This window comes from Bombus affinis, chromosome 1 (genome assembly GCF_024516045.1).
Source record: "Bombus affinis isolate iyBomAffi1 chromosome 1, iyBomAffi1.2, whole genome shotgun sequence".
NCBI lineage: Eukaryota > Metazoa > Arthropoda > Insecta > Hymenoptera > Apidae > Bombus > Bombus affinis.
The window spans coordinates 14981237-14996925 of NC_066344.1; the positions used below are offsets into that span (position 1 = coordinate 14981237).

Below are 15689 nucleotides of genomic sequence, written 5' to 3' on the forward strand. Positions count from 1 at the left end.
GACGGTTGACATTAAGCGCGACGAAGCAATCTCGTTGCACGTGTCCCGCCAATTTCCTATATTTTGCAGAAACACGTTCCATTTTCCTCTCGCTGGTGCTCGCCAATTTCACCAAAATCCGCGTTCATCTCGCGCGTCGTAGCAACAACGAAAGACGCGCAATTCCGAACGCAAAATTCGTGCGTCTGACGGATCCGACGTTCAGTTGCTCGCAAATGGAAAATTGAACAGCTGTGACGCCAGCAACGAATAATTCGAGCGTCACGCAAAGTCAGGCCGAAGGCGTAGCAGCTTTCACGTCACTGAATTCGCGTTCGTCGAAACGACAGGAACAACCGAATGCAGCGATATTTTTACGGTTGCAACGTTCCATCGTAATCAGATCATGTCTCATTAGGGGAGCGCATTTCAATTGATCGGTGTCAACGATCAATGCGACCAATCGCCATTAATTTAAATCGCAATAGACGTGGTGTAGCGCGTGCTTCAACACGTCGTTGGCACAAACGAGAGAGACGCGCCTGTTTTCACATCATTTTGTCCAACGAGGGAAAATTGGATAAAAGATGGAAACCGGTAATAAATTAACGAGAAATTACAGCGTGTCGGAAGAACGAGAAGCGGCACGACTTTAATCAATAGAAGAGTTGCTTAAGAGCGCGACAAATAATAATTGGATAAATACGGTAAGTGCGTTTCGTGGAACGTGCACAATACGTATATTGTCAAGGACGATGTAGGTATAAAAAAAAAACAAAAAACAAAAAAAAGGAAAAAGAAAAGACGTATTGCAGTATCAACGGATTCCAGCAGCAATCTTTCACGAATGATACGATATTTTTTTATTCGTCGTTTAATAAAATCTGCAGACTCGACGCGCTCTCCGCAATGGCAAAAAAATGCTGTTACTTTCATCCGCTATCTATCATCTGCTATGTTTAGAACGTAGCGAGCTCGATGCTGCTACGTAGAACGACGCATAAAAATCCTAATCGCCGATTTTTCCCACTGATAAACGTTTAGACGCGAAACTTGAAGGCAATACGTTGTATGGAGTTAAAAAACGCGTTATCGGTATGTCCGTATTGTTCCACGTCTATCTATCTATCTATCTGTTTTATCGTGGTCGTGGTTGTTGTTTGTTATTACCGTCGCGTAATCATCGAACGTGCGGAGAATTTGACAAGCGAGTCAACGGCGTTGCTTTTCTCCGATAGTATAGATTTTCCATTCCGTTCGAGTATATAATAGCAGCCTGACGACGTCTAATCGACCATGAATTTGTAAAGGACGTAACACGATCCGATCGCACAGCAAGAACAGCCGTATCGCGTGAAGCAGAATGCAACAACACTTACCGATACCCTTTTACCAAAGCCAAGGAAAGACAGCTTTCTCTTGGTGTTGTCCATGTTTCACCGGTCGCGGTAGCTGCTGCGGCAGCTATCAGCTTAAGGTGTCGTCTTTTTCCTGGGTGCTCGGCCGATCCTGAGTCGGGACGGCGATGTCCACATGTGGAGGAGTCGCTGAGATGGCAGCTCCGTTCTGCTAGCTGTGCAAACACGAATATATCTTTAGCCAGAATGTTACAAATTCCATGTCGGATTATCGGATGTTTTTATCCTGCATTCTAAATAAACGTTGTCGATCGATCATTACGTGCCACGCTTCTCTAACTCATTCGGTCACGCCTTTTTTATAATTCCTACGTCATTTAATATCGTCAGTTTATCGATCAGAAGGTGTCTTCCCTTTCGACCACCATGTCCAAGAGCGATCAAAACGGATTTATTTATACGATCTCCCTTCGTCACGGCGATAAAAATACGGAAATATAGCAACCGGCGAAATTACTACACAACGATGTCGGAGGTATAAAGCAGCAAGATGCGATTAAGAATACAACGAGGAATAGGAGTGAGGATTTTGCTGAATTCCGCTTCCTGCTAAGATCCTCCTGTCGAGAGAGAGAGAGAGAGAGAGAGGGAGAAAAAAAATAAAAGCAAAAAAAAAAAAAAAAAAGAATTGAAGATAAAATGGCGAATGGAAATGTTTCAATTGGATTCCACGAGGGATGGGATTAACCGCTTTCTTAAAGCGAGTTAAAACGTACGCCGAGGAGAATTTAGCGAAGAAACAAGAAAATGGAAAGTTAATACGACGGCAGAGATTACACGGGCGAGAAGATGAAAGGAAAGGAAACGGACGAAGAAGGCAGGAGGATCGTGTACACACCGAGCGAGACGATACGGTGTGGCGTCACGAGGACGGAGATCGCGACGATGATGAGAATCGCGAGCGAACTCGAGAACACTTGTTCGCAAACTAAGGATAGTGGAGATGAGTGGAGCGGACTGAACTACTATCGAGAAGGAGACGTGACTCGACGACAGTGACCGTCCGACTGACTTCGTTTCAGACTGCCACTGCTACCAGCAACGCGACGACCATCCACAGGCAACGATTCTAATATAACTTGACAAATAAGGTGCCAGCATGGCGTAACCTTGCCGGCATAAACAACCAAATAAACCGAAATACGCCTTCTTCTCGATCGTTTAGCTGCTTCCGTATCAACCCTCGTTCGTCGTTGGAACATCTTCCGCAACGTGTGTCGAACAATTTTTACGCTTTTCTTTGCTAGCTAATTTGTTCCGTACTCACCGAGTCGAGACACAGTCGGATAAAAGAAGAAAGAAACGTATAAGCGTGCGACCAACCGCGTTGAATCGATCTTCTTCCTCTCGACGACAATTTAAAGAGCACAGATGGAATTGAAATACGAGGGGCCAGCGTCGCTCGTCACTAATTACCGACTCGCATCCGATAGAATGACGCAACGAAATGCCTGTCGTCTGTTCGATTATCCGCGCGTGATACCTGGTGCCTAGGAAATTTAGTCGCGTGTTCCAACTATATTCCCGGTGTATTCTTCCGCCGAGGATTATCTTCCACGTCTGCCACGGATAATAGAAAATTGGTATTAGCGGCGATTTTACTGGCCGATTCGTCGTGATCGAATTTTTTCTTCGCGTCAACTATCCGATGAATAAAGAAAAAAAAAGTGACTTGGCAAAATCGACTTCTTGCGTTTCTGTCGGACCGTCACCGAGTTACCGATCCTCCTCGGAGTTTCCTACAACGTGCTGCATCGGATTTCAACGAATCTTCATTTCTTCCGGTTAACGACATTACGCGGTTTATAGAGAAAAAGAAAGGTTTCGTTCGGACCGCACTTTCTCAGTTACGCGAGTCGATTTACCACGCGATCCAGTGATTTACGACGCTCTTTAATGAACCGTCGATCCTACTCTTTATCTTTACGCTATTCTAATCCACGCTGTCTATCAGATAAATCTTCACCGGGCAATAAAGTGCCTGCATGCAGAGAACCAGCTTCCATCGCTTTTCGAATAACACGGAGCATTTTTTCTCGTTGGCCGTGCAATTTTTTGTGGCGGTCGTGCCATTGCGTCGCGCGTACGCGTCTCCGGACGAGAGAAATGGCTGATCGCTGCGAAACGTTGCCAGATCGAAGAACGTAATTTTCGGCCCTTAGCGGTAACATCAGCCGAGCGACGCGTTCGCACGCAAGCAAAGCTTGAAAAACGAGTTGAACGGTTTCATTCGTCGTGTTTATCTAACTAAGCGAAGCGACTAGTTGCGACGAAACGTCGGGGAATGTTCTCTTATGACACGAGCAAGTATAGAATTCCTGTACGCCAGGATTACGAGGGAATTTTTAGAAATTGGAAACCAGCAAGTTGAGTAATATAAATACAGTTCGAAGGCAGATAACAGAGAAATCCGATATCGAATGATCGGCATGTTACGCGCGCGTTTCGTTTGCTTCGTAAATCGCTGATGTTTAAACGAACGAAATCTAAAACTACCAGTTGCCAAGGAGAACAGCGAACCAGTCACTCGGAGATTAATTGCAACGGAAACTTTCGATACCTGCTGTCCCATCCACGACTTCTGTTGCACTATTTTAACGTGGTACTTTTTCGATCTTCCACGATCACCGGCATACGCGTCTAATTGTTCTTTTGTCGAATAATTGTTGGCGAGAGACTGCACGACCGCGGAAATATATAGCGCTGATGGTGCGACCGGATCGCACAAGGTAGGAGGTTTCACAATGAAAATTCGTACCTCTCGATTAAACTACTAGGAAAGAAACTAGCCGGCTAGTCGTTTATCGATCTATTCGACGAATACTTGTTCACGGACGAACGTCACGTCATCCGATAGGCAAGTATCTCGAAGCTGTCGGGATAAAAAGATCTCAGGCAAGTCTCCTCCAAGGCTTCGTTCGCGCCTGTTTCACTGTACGACTGTCCTTTGTCATCGAACCATCTGTCGTCGGCAACAACGCGACAATTGGCCTTTTCAAATACCGTGTTCTTATGTTACGGTTTGATAACGCGCGATTCTCGCTTCTGCCAACTCGTCGCAGCATCTCTCGCCACGTTGCCACGCATTCTTATCGTTCTTCAATTCGAAACAGTTTAAAATCACTCAACCAGACTCCTGGCGGCCATTATGTCACGCGCTTTTTCCTTCACCGCCATTGTTGCTGCCTCTTTACGCGCCAGTAAAACCTCGCTATCCTATCTTTCCATGGAAATACGCATCTGGAAATATTCTACGTATTAGGTTGTCCGAAATGTTTCTTTCCTTTTATAAGGAAATAATAGACGTACAATGTTTTTTGTTTTATATTAGTTTATTGAATTATGCACGAACATAATAATAGAAATAGAACGAAATGGATCACACCTAGTTCAATAAAATAATATAAAACAGAAATTCTTGTTCATCTATTATCAACTTATGAAACGAAAGAAACTTTTCAAACAAACTAATACAACGCGCTTTACCGGCTAACAACGAGATATTCGCGTATCACGCGCTTCGCAGCTTCTCCGATGCTCAAGTTTACGAACGTAGCAGTGAAAGTATCTCGCGAGCTGACTAGAGACACGAATCCGCTGCTGACATAATTTAACCTTGTTTACATAGCGTGGCTCGTTGCGAATTGTCGAATCCTTATTTCACGCCACCAAACCTGTTTCCAGGCTATTCGAGTATACATACGACAGGTATAAAACATAACCTCTCTTCCGTTCGCAGTTATAAGAAAGGTGTAATTTGCTTGGAAAGCCTCGTACGCAAACGAGTCTCGAATCGATAATAAATTACGAGGATGATGTGGGAAACGTTAAAGGAAGGTAGGTTGTCAGAATTCACAGACTCTTATATCTCACACGATCGGATATTCTTGTTTATTCTTTGTTCATTTTTTTGGCAAGGTAGAAGACACGATAACCAGACTTTTTCCAACCTCTCCTCTCTCTTACATAACGATATCCATTCCTTGAACCTTGTTTCGTGTGTGTTGCAGTTCTCGTGACAACGATTAAACAGTTAACGCGCGGATATAGCATAATGCGGATCGACGTGCAACCTAATATCTAACGCGATATCTCGTTTAATTTCCTAATGGCAAGAATACGTAGCGTGGAGTTGCCGAGGGAAAGAAAAAGAAAAAGATTCGAAAGAACGACGCGTTACGAAGCAAGTTAAATGTTATACAGTGGATCGGGAGAAATTAGATTTTCATATAAACGAGGGAACTGCGATTACCATTAGATATTAGGAGGAAATTACAACGGGCGTAGGACGATACAATATTCGTAAATAATTCAGCACGTGGATAAATATGACCCAGTAAAGGACGATGAATAAGTAAATTCGTATTACGTAGCGACATGACAGTCGGAGGTATGTTTCGTGCGCATTGTCAACTTTCATGGTTCGACTTGTCTGAAATATTCAAATGTCGCGGAACGAATTGTATAGACACGAATATCAAAATCGAAGCAAAAGTCGCTTGTTTCTTATGGCGAATGTACTTGAAATTTTGTCCGCTAGAATCGCTTCACGTCTCCTCCCTGTGTCCGGCAATCGACTTTCGTCTTATCGCCAACTGTTTATCATCGCTCGTTCGCACGCGATACCGCCTTCTAATCTGAAGATCGAGCCGTTGCGAAGATGAAAAGGCGCTCTTCTCGTTACGGAAGACGCGACGCGCAGTCTTGCCATCGGAGGAGCAAATAATTTCGGTGAACGTTTCTCATTCATTGTGAGTCATTCGTCATTCGCGTGGTTACGAGCTGGCGCTACAAGATTCAACTTGAACGCGCCCACGAATCTCTGGTGTGCTATCGAACCGGCAGTTTGCTCACCAAACAAGGCAAGATAAATACCACGATGCTGTACTATTACGAGGATTAAGCAAGTAATGGTAGTCACCTTTCACACGTTTCAGCGGAAGAAAGAGCGCAAATATTCCGCGTGACGGAGAAGCGTGAGATTTTAAGATGACCGCTAAGCGTTTTGGGACAAAGGATGTGTCCGTGAATTTAGAGCTTATGGTGGTAAAGGCTATGGAAAATTTTCGCGTGACTCATGATAAATCGTCGGTCAACAACGGAGAAACCTGTTTCTCTCCCTCTGTAACGTAAAAGAAGGACAGGAAACAAGAGTCAGAAAAAAGGAGAAGCAAGAAAGAGAGAGAGAAGAAGAGAAAGAGAGAATAAAAAAGATCGCCCGGAGCAGTGCAGCACGTGTACGGAGAAGAAAGGACATACAGACACACACGTTTGCACGATGCGAGATATCGAAGATTTATAGAATCAGGTCGAAAACCTCGAATCTGCCTGCTTCTTGCATAACCTTGTGCCATAAAAGACACGCTAGAGGAGAAACCAACGTGCTCCTTTCTCTCTGACCGACTCGAATAGTTTTCTTTCGACGAGACTTATCGATATCCTGGCGCGTCAGACATTGTACAAAATCGACCTAATCTTTTTCTAGAAGATAAGCGAGGCAGCTGCTTGTGCTTTACGAGAATCTTAACTCGGACCACCATCTATGCGATTACGTTCGACCAACGAACACTGGAGGATCCGGCGTTTCGTCGTAGTTTGTAGTCGTGAAATTTACCAAGCATCGTGCATGGAGACACTGCCCTTTTGACGAAACAGAGAACCAATTCTGAACATACCGTTCGCCTAAATAGACCGCTGCTGCTCCAGCATTTATGGGAAATATATTAACACTTAGCCAATGGAATAGGGAGATCCCTTTTTTTTGACTTTAGCAACGCGTTTTCTTTTTTTTTTGTTGTTGTTATTATCAGTTATTGCCTACCTGAAATTGTTACACTTTTTCCGCTTTTATAAAGTACAGTATATAATAAAATACAGCAATTTAGTGGTGTTAAGACCATAACATTATCGGTTATGACTAAATAAAGTTATAATCGAACGATAGCACACTGTAAAAAAATATTAAAATGCATTATGAATTTTTTATTTCACGTTCGAGTCGTGTTATTTATCTTTAGTCATCTTTAATATTCTTAATTTTACCTATATTTTTTCGTGCTTTTAATATATACATTTAATCTGATGTTTCGTATAAACAAAATGTGAAATCGTTAAATAAAATCATTACCGCAAAATATAATTGACTACTTGAATAATCTTTAGAATTCTTTGTCTATTAAGTAGTGAATATTAGTACTCGATACTTGGAAAATTATGCGGTGGACAGCGTACAGGTTGGCTTGTCCGGGCGCGATGGAAACGTATAGCTCGCGCGGTTGGCTAAGTGTTGACGACATAGTAAAAATATAGGAAATATGCGGATATAAGGAAGAATATTAGTTTGTCTCAAGAGTTTCTCTCCTTTTATAAGCAGATAATAGATGTACAACATTTTCTCCTTTATATTATTTCATTGTCTCATTACTATACTATACTATATTCCATTACGTCTGAATCCAATTTGTAGTAATAGAAGAGAATTATTTCCTTACAAAACGAAAGAAACTTAACTTGAGACAACTTAATACTTGTTGCCGCATTTAAACGGCCAAACAAATCTCTAGTTAGGTTCCGCTTCTTTAATCGTGTTGACAAGTATAGGAACGTGCACGATCACGTCAGCCACCTATCCGTAGGATTAAAAATACTTGAGAAAGAGCGAGTTAGTGTCTGGTCGATAGGAAAATAAGGGAAAATCCGCGCGGCAAACTTCCCACGAGTGCGAAGCGAACGGAAGATCTAACGAGGCTGAAATTTTCGTCGCAGTGAAGAATCGCTTCGACCGAAGCAACGTCAGAACACGAGACTTAATTGGTTCAATTAACTGTACAGCATGGGCGTGATCAACGTCGTTATTAAACCGAATGAATGCGTGTATTAACCGCGGCGAGAAATTCCAGTCACGTGGTCACAAGTCTTTCGCGGTTTTCACCCTCAATTGTCGCGAGCGCACGTGCTGCTTCATCTTCGTCGCCTATGACGCTTAATCGTGTCACATGAGACCGCGTTGTCCTACGATCGAGGGCAAACGCGGTGCGCTGATACACGCGCGTTAAACGGGCGAACAGTGGGAACGTTTAAGACGCCAGACGAAGTGACACGTCGCGTCGTAAACGGAACGCAACGATCGTTTATTGCACGCCTATTCGTCTAAAAATGTTGTCCTGTCGGTCCGCGGCGGTACGACGATCATTTTGGGTTACCCAACAGAAACGAAAACGTAGAGTATGGCCATCTTTTTCTACGCATACAAGAAGGAAAAAGTCGAATATTTTACCTGCGGCGTACAATACGGTTTTCACGGTTTCTTACCCCTTTTCTATTTTCTCGTTCATTGACATTTTGATTTTTTTTTTTTTTTTTTTTTTTGATTTAACAATTATGTTATATGTAGATAATAAACGTTCGTGCAACGGTAAAGTAAATAACCTTGCAGGAAATTTATGAACTCGTGCTTAACGGTTGCCTAAAAGATTCGGGGAAGTTTCATTTGCATAAGCGGTAAATCAGGTGTGTCATCGAGAAGTAAACGTTTACCGCGAAGAATAAACATCTTTGCTCGCAATCGTAACGTCATAAACAACGTAGTATCTCCGTGAAAATTGGATCGCCGGAGACGTGGCGCGTGCATTGCAAATGATAGCGCTTTTGTGTCTTCGATAACGTCCTTGACGCGTCGCGTGTATGCAGGTGTGCCAGCGCGCCGCTTCCAAGGGATCCAGGGACGCGACGCGGCGCGTAACGACGCGCGTAATATCGCGCTCCTACTCTCAACAATTTCCTATGTTTTCAGGTCACGAGTCCGACCTATAACCAGCCAGGCAGTAGAGCAGAAATTTCACGATAAAAATTTCATTCCTAGAACTTGACATTCGTATCGTTCTCTGCATCGTTTGCGTCCAACCTTCTACCTACTCTCCTTTTTCCAATCGTTTCCCGATATAGCGTCCTCGCGTTCTATCAGCTGTGTATATATACTTTCTCGTTGAACGTCATGCATTCCAGTTCTCACGACGTTGTCCGAGAGCCTAGTTATCCGGTAGAAAGTGTGAAAAAGTTGCGTCCATTGCTTTCCACTCTACCCTTCCATTTGTCGTACGTTACTACCCTAGCAGCGAGCCACTTGCGGCTTAAAGCGCGTAAACAATTCGATGCAGACGGAGGAATTGTGCGTGGTAAAAATGTGGGAAACAAGGATTTACGTGAAAAGTGTAAGATGAGAAAGAAAAAGGCGAGATGACGCAGGGATTGCAACGGCGACACAAATAACATCGAGGCACCTAGGTCAGGGCTAATCGGATGATCGTGCACGGTGGCGCTCTGCGAACCAAACAATGCTAAGGGCGCTGACAATGCTAAGGCTACCATCGATCCATCATTGTGCATACACCTTTACTTCCACCTGTCGCTACTCGACCGTTCAACCATTCCCTTCCGACATTGTCTCCACGAGCTTTTCTCTCTATTCTCAGAAACGTTCTCCAGGTAAAAGAAAAGTTTCGAAAGGAAGCAACGTTTCAACGTGATGGAAGAACCGGTGCACCTACCGATAGCGAACCACGCCTCGCTGTTAACGTCTCTTCGAAGATAACCTTACCTTCCTCTCATCGTGGATCATCGATCATAGAATTTTAGACGATCAGCTGATCGGTCGTACGCCATCATAGGAAAAGCGCGTGATCCCGATCACAAGGAAACTACTAAATCGTAAGTTTTACGAAATGTCAGAATGTTTTACCCCGAGGAGTCACGGTTAGACGTGGACGTCTAAAAATATCGACCATCTCTATTCAAGGTTGCTGTTCTCGATATTTAACAATAGCGTCAGCGAATAGGTGGATGAAATAGGAAGATAGGAAAACGAGCACGGTTCGATTCCTCTACCGTAATCCGTAAATATTTCTATGTTAAGAACGTAACGCATGCGCCAAGCTTTTCAACGAAACAACATCCATCGCGTTATCCGGATAATTTTGAACTTGTAGCAAGCGCGCTCTCAATCATCGACCCGCCTCGCGTAACCGATTTAAGTAGCCAAACGACTAGCAGCTTTTTTTTCAGCTTCCGCTTGGACGGTTGTGCTCGAGCAAGTATCGCAAAAAACTATTCGATTACCTTCCCTTTCCACTGGCATTTTCTTCGATCGACCTGACAACGACACGCACGACAATCCCCGCAGTTATTCCACTTCATCCACCGAAATTGTTCGTCGGATGGAACGATCGAGCAATGACAGTCATCGGTAGACCGATAAATCTCCATTAACGCTTTATCGGAAATCGCTTATGGCAATCAGATCGCCACGATTGCACAACCAAGCAATGGCAGGAGCGGCATATATTTGCATTTTTCGTGCGTGCTGGCAGCGCGAGCGCTGGCTAAAAGAAATCTCGCACCGTTTAATAAATCACTGGAGATCCGCTCGGAGAAGTTGCCGTGACGATAAATGTAACCAAACTTTTGCACGCGACGAGAAGCGCCGGCGTTTTCATACATTGAAACGAGACGGTGCACGGGACCGTGATATCGATCGGTGTAATGGCCCCGTCGTGAACGCCAGTCGTGACACGAACAAATTTGCATAAGGCTTTCGCCCCATGTTTCCTAAAAACGCATACGCGTACTTGTTTGCACGACTATCTGGTTTATTCGTTCTATTCGCTTGGCGACTAAGTGTTTGCGGATTTTGTTATTACCACTTAATGACAAAATCCGCAATCACTTAGTTGCCAACCCAATAAAACTGCCCTCCCTTCTTTATCTTCGCTCGAATACCTTGCAATTAAACGAGCCGAACATTTTGTCCATGAAAATCAATTAACGTCTGTTTAACAAATTTTTTCCTATTCCGAAAGTTGCTCGAGAACCGTAAAAGTCGTTTGATCGTCAATCAGGAAATACCTGGTACGTAAACGAATTCATCGACGCTCAACGAACACGTGCTGTTTACCGAGCGAGCCTGCGTTCTATGTAATTTCAATGGGAAACTCAATGGAGAACATACCGGTAATTGCGGATTATAAAATCGTTCGTGCATTGTCGTCGATAGCCGCGCGGCAAATAAAGTACATACAACGTCCGTTTAACGGCAGTCCGTACGAATCGAATATTGCGAAAAGCAATACGAACCACCATACTCGAAATAATAGCTGTTATCGACCGATCGGAGATTCGAATTGCAAATACGTTGCATCGCTAACGCTCGAATAACTGTCACGCGTAACGCTCGCGTCGCTTTTACAATTCCACTCCACTCTTTTCTCGTTCTTTCCATTATGCGTTCGAATGGTAAAAAGTTTGCCGTAAAATGAAACATCGTTCGGTTTAAAGATCCATTACGTTCGATTTCGAATTCGGGTATAAATAGCAGCCGATAATAATTCTCTTTCTTTCGGTACTCGCGCACTGGTCCGCTTTAATCGAAAGCCAAACATTTATTTTCTTTGCAAGCAAACCATTTATCTCATAGGGATGCTCTCACTCTTTGATACAAATACATTTGATAGATTAATCGGCTCGTGATAGGTTCGAAAATTTGTGAAATACGTAATAGACGAAGCAGCGCTGACAATTCGGCATCGTAACGATCTAATTTTAGCTGTCTTTTCTGTTACATCACGCGCCTCTTTTAACGTTTAACGATGTTCGATTCTCATTCTATCGGCTATTTTTCTTCCTTTCGGTTGCCGCCTCTGGCAACCTATAATTATTGCCAATGTCGATAAACACGTACAGACACGCGTGCACTCGCTTTTTTCCACCCAAAAAATAACACATAACTAAATATATACGTAATATGTATTTTTAAATAAATTAGAAAATACGAAGAAAAGCGAAGCGTCTAGTAGCGTAGCTTCGATACGATACGTAGCATGTGATGGTTAAAATAAAATTATTCTCGTGTATACATAGGCTGTGGCCGAATAACACGTAGAAGCAGGTGCCAGGTAATACGTTTACCTTTACGTGAAAAAATAAGAACAAAGTATGGAGTAAAATTGTTTCATTTAATGCTCAGCTTACGAGAAAATTAAGTTTGAAAATTTATCGTGTATACTCGAACTGGACAGGACTAAATATAATAATCGACAGGAGGTCGTTCTAGGTGTGAAAAATAAGTCGAATATTCGAAATAAAAATTGTTCTCAAGAAGCTTCGTTTCCGAGAAAAATAAATTTGAAAATCGATCCAAAAGTTTGCCAACAATATTATCTTGGAAACGAAGCGGCGAACGAAAAAATTCTATTCTACGCTTTCGACCTATCTTTACACGTAGAACAAACTCCTGACAAGTATTTAGTATACCTGACAAATTTTCAAACTCGATTTTCTCCAAGACTAAGCCTTAAATGAGAAAACTTGATCCCACGTTTCCCTCCTATTTCTTCATAAGGAATCACACCTCGTACCCGCCTGTGCGTGTTACTCTGTCGCACCCTCTATATATACGAAAATAACAACTCTCTCTAAACCAAAAGCTTCCAAGTTACGAGTTACAATTTCAAGCTTCGTCGAGTTCGAGATTTCTGACCGATGACCCAAACTGATCTCACAGAATCTGGATCGACCTTTGCCTGTCGAAGTACCAATCTTCGAAGCATATTCGTGCGAGAAAATCAACAGAAAAATCAAAAGTACGGAAGCAGAGAGCGAAAGACGGTGCAGCGAAGCGGACTCGAAAGGATTATCTTTTCAGCGTAGCTCGAGACCGACCCTTGGCTACGTACCTGGGGAGACGCGGCTCTCCGGGTGCGTTTCACTGCTTTTTTCCTGTCCACGGTTCGATGTGTAGACCTGCGCAGGAAGAACGCCAGCGCGTACAGCGGCCAATCTATCGGACCTGATACACGACCTCTTCGTGGATCACACGCAGCCGACTACACGACCCGACTAACACAACGAATGACAGCGCGCGTCAACGACGATGCTTACGGCGACAGCGACGAAACGCGCGGTTGACTCGCGAGTAGAAAGTACTGTTCTCCCCTTCCTCGGATAGTAAATATGTACTTCGGCAGACACTCAGGCCCATTTTACTTCACGGCTGAATCGACTACCTGTGACCAGTCTGCCGATTATTAGTCGCTCGTACAACGATCGAACATCGCTACACCTTTGTGTTTATGCACCAGCCACGCAGTGACTCTCAGCACTCGCCAGTGGTTCTTACCTAAAGCTCGAAGGTCTAGCAATTCCGCTAATGGCTAGGTTCTAGTCTCTGGTCGGCAGATCGATGGTCGAAGAGAAAAGAAGCTTACGGAACAGAGTACGTAATAGCGTTTATGCCGCAGGATTAATTTTAATCGAGTTTCAGTTGCGACGGGGGACAGAATCGATCAATGTCGTGGCGATCAGCGATGTTCATTATTTTGCAATTCGATGATAAGAACGTGTAACCGTCTTGTATGCGTATGAAAGGAAGTTGGCGTTTTTACACGGGCTTGTCCCTTGCGATGATGATAGAGCAGGATCGTTTAGCAAACGGCCGATGAAAGGTGGTTGAAAGGCACGTGCAATTTAAACGGGCTGCCACCTGTGTATACTTACACCGACGTGTATTTGATTAATCGATGCTCTGCTTTCTACCGGCCAACTATTTCGCTGTACGTGGAAAATAGTTCGCCTAAATGAAAACTGTAGAAGAATGCAATATCTTTGCCTTTTTCCTTCGGGCTAACATTAGTCAGTTGACGAAGGTTGCAGAGAACAACGATGTCAAAGGTGCCATGGCTCTGCCCATAATCCCAGTTTACCTCTCTTAGGCCTTGGCAAGAGCCGCAAGTAACAGTGTAGCCGTGTTCCCGTTTCGAAGATAATTTTCACGGAGCTGTTTCTAAATGCACAACGGCCCACTCGCCTTTTACTTTTCGGCAAGCAGGTTGCCCTTGAAACACTGCCTGTCGCGCTTTGGTAATTCTCGTTGAAGAATCGGCGAGTCCTAGCTACAATGGAAATATACGCAGGCTTCGGGGCCACTGTAAACGTCGACAAACGCGAGTCCACTAAATCTTGGCGATCCGGACTTTTAACAACCTGACGAATTAAACGCGTTGCCTCGGCGGTGATTTATTACGCGATTTCCTATTTAACATTCGAACTACCGATAGTCAACACGAAGCTATTTATACCAAAACCAGTAAAAATGACTGGTCTTTAAAAGATACTTTAAATAGAATATTCGTATATTTATCGATTTATTACTTTCTTACAGAAGGAATTCCACGTTATGTAGTACATTTTTGGTATTATTAATCCATGATCCCTGAAACGTTTAATACGTTTATAAAATTGTAGAACCAGTCATTTTCACTGGTGTGGTATTTCTAGTGTTAGCATCTAGCGATATTATAGCGAGTGATCCGGAATCTTCCTGACAACTGATATCAATATATCGAATGATAAGCAGTAAAAATATTAAAAACCTGTGAGAAGTTATACAAAACGAGGAAACTGGTTAATTAGAGTTGTATAAACAGATTGCAAAACTCTTTTATACTACGACAAGCACCAGTCATTTCGACTGGTATTGATATAAGTAGCTTTGATAGAAAATTATTTTAAATTTGAATACATAAAAAAACAAAATAAAATTCATTACATCATTGAGAAAAAAGAAAAATATAAGAGGAAATAGGAATTTTAAAATAAAATTGTAAAACCAGTCAATTTGACCGGTAGTTGTAGTTCTAGTGTCAACAGTTGTCTCCGATCTGTCCGATATTCTACGAAATCCGATGCAAAACAAACAGCCGAAGAAAGAAGCAACAGCATTGGCAATAACATATCTCGTGTATTGGCAATGCAGACATTCCAAGAATGAACTCTTATTCCATTCGTAGTCTTTCGTTATTCCACGTATGATAACGATCTGACAAGGAGGCGAAGTAAATGGCATAATTAAACTGTGAATCAACGGAAACGGAAAAAAGCGTAATCGTTCGAAACGACGTGATTATGTCGTACAAATATTTCATAATCTTCGATGGGAAAACGAGGGTACGTTACTCGTGAAGTTCGTTCGATCGATTCAAGAACCACACGCGCGTTTCGATTTACAAAGAAAATTTATGTCCTACACGCTGTCGAGTTTTATTAATACATCTTACGTGACAAGCATTGGCACCTGATTATACTCTGGGTATACGCGTCCATGTAAATCAGAATGTAAAGAAGAATTTGAAATCGGTTAAATAGGACAAAATTCCGATGTACTCGCTCGTGTCACTCTTCGGCTTCCCGAGTAGTAAGTTCGACGAAGAGATCCGTCGGCGAGATGATAATTAGAACAATAGA

At 43.0% G+C, this 15689-nt stretch overlaps 1 protein-coding gene and 1 long non-coding RNA gene across 5 annotated transcripts in view; one reads left to right on the forward strand and one right to left on the reverse strand.

The window, feature by feature from the left end:
- LOC126922129 (anion exchange protein 2) overlaps nt 1–15689 on the reverse strand; it is a 41480-nt gene that overhangs the window by 21095 nt on the left and 4696 nt on the right. The window contains exons 1-2 of one of the 4 annotated variants that reach the window (XM_050734435.1): nt 13124–13276; nt 1359–1552 (exon numbers count right to left, since the gene is read on the reverse strand). In XM_050734435.1, coding sequence (XP_050590392.1) covers nt 1359–1412 — 54 coding nt within the window. In that variant the 5' untranslated portion in view covers nt 1413–1552; nt 13124–13276. Of the gene's footprint in view, nt 1–1358; nt 1553–2235; nt 2455–3957; nt 3976–13123; nt 13277–15689 lie in introns of those variants that run through there. The other 3 variants (XM_050734444.1, XM_050734425.1, XM_050734416.1) reach the window with 3 other exon arrangements.
- LOC126922804 (uncharacterized) lies at nt 4847–7536 on the forward strand. The gene is made up of 2 exons (XR_007712942.1): nt 4847–5234; nt 5408–7536. It is a non-coding gene; the product is annotated as an uncharacterized LOC126922804 (long non-coding RNA).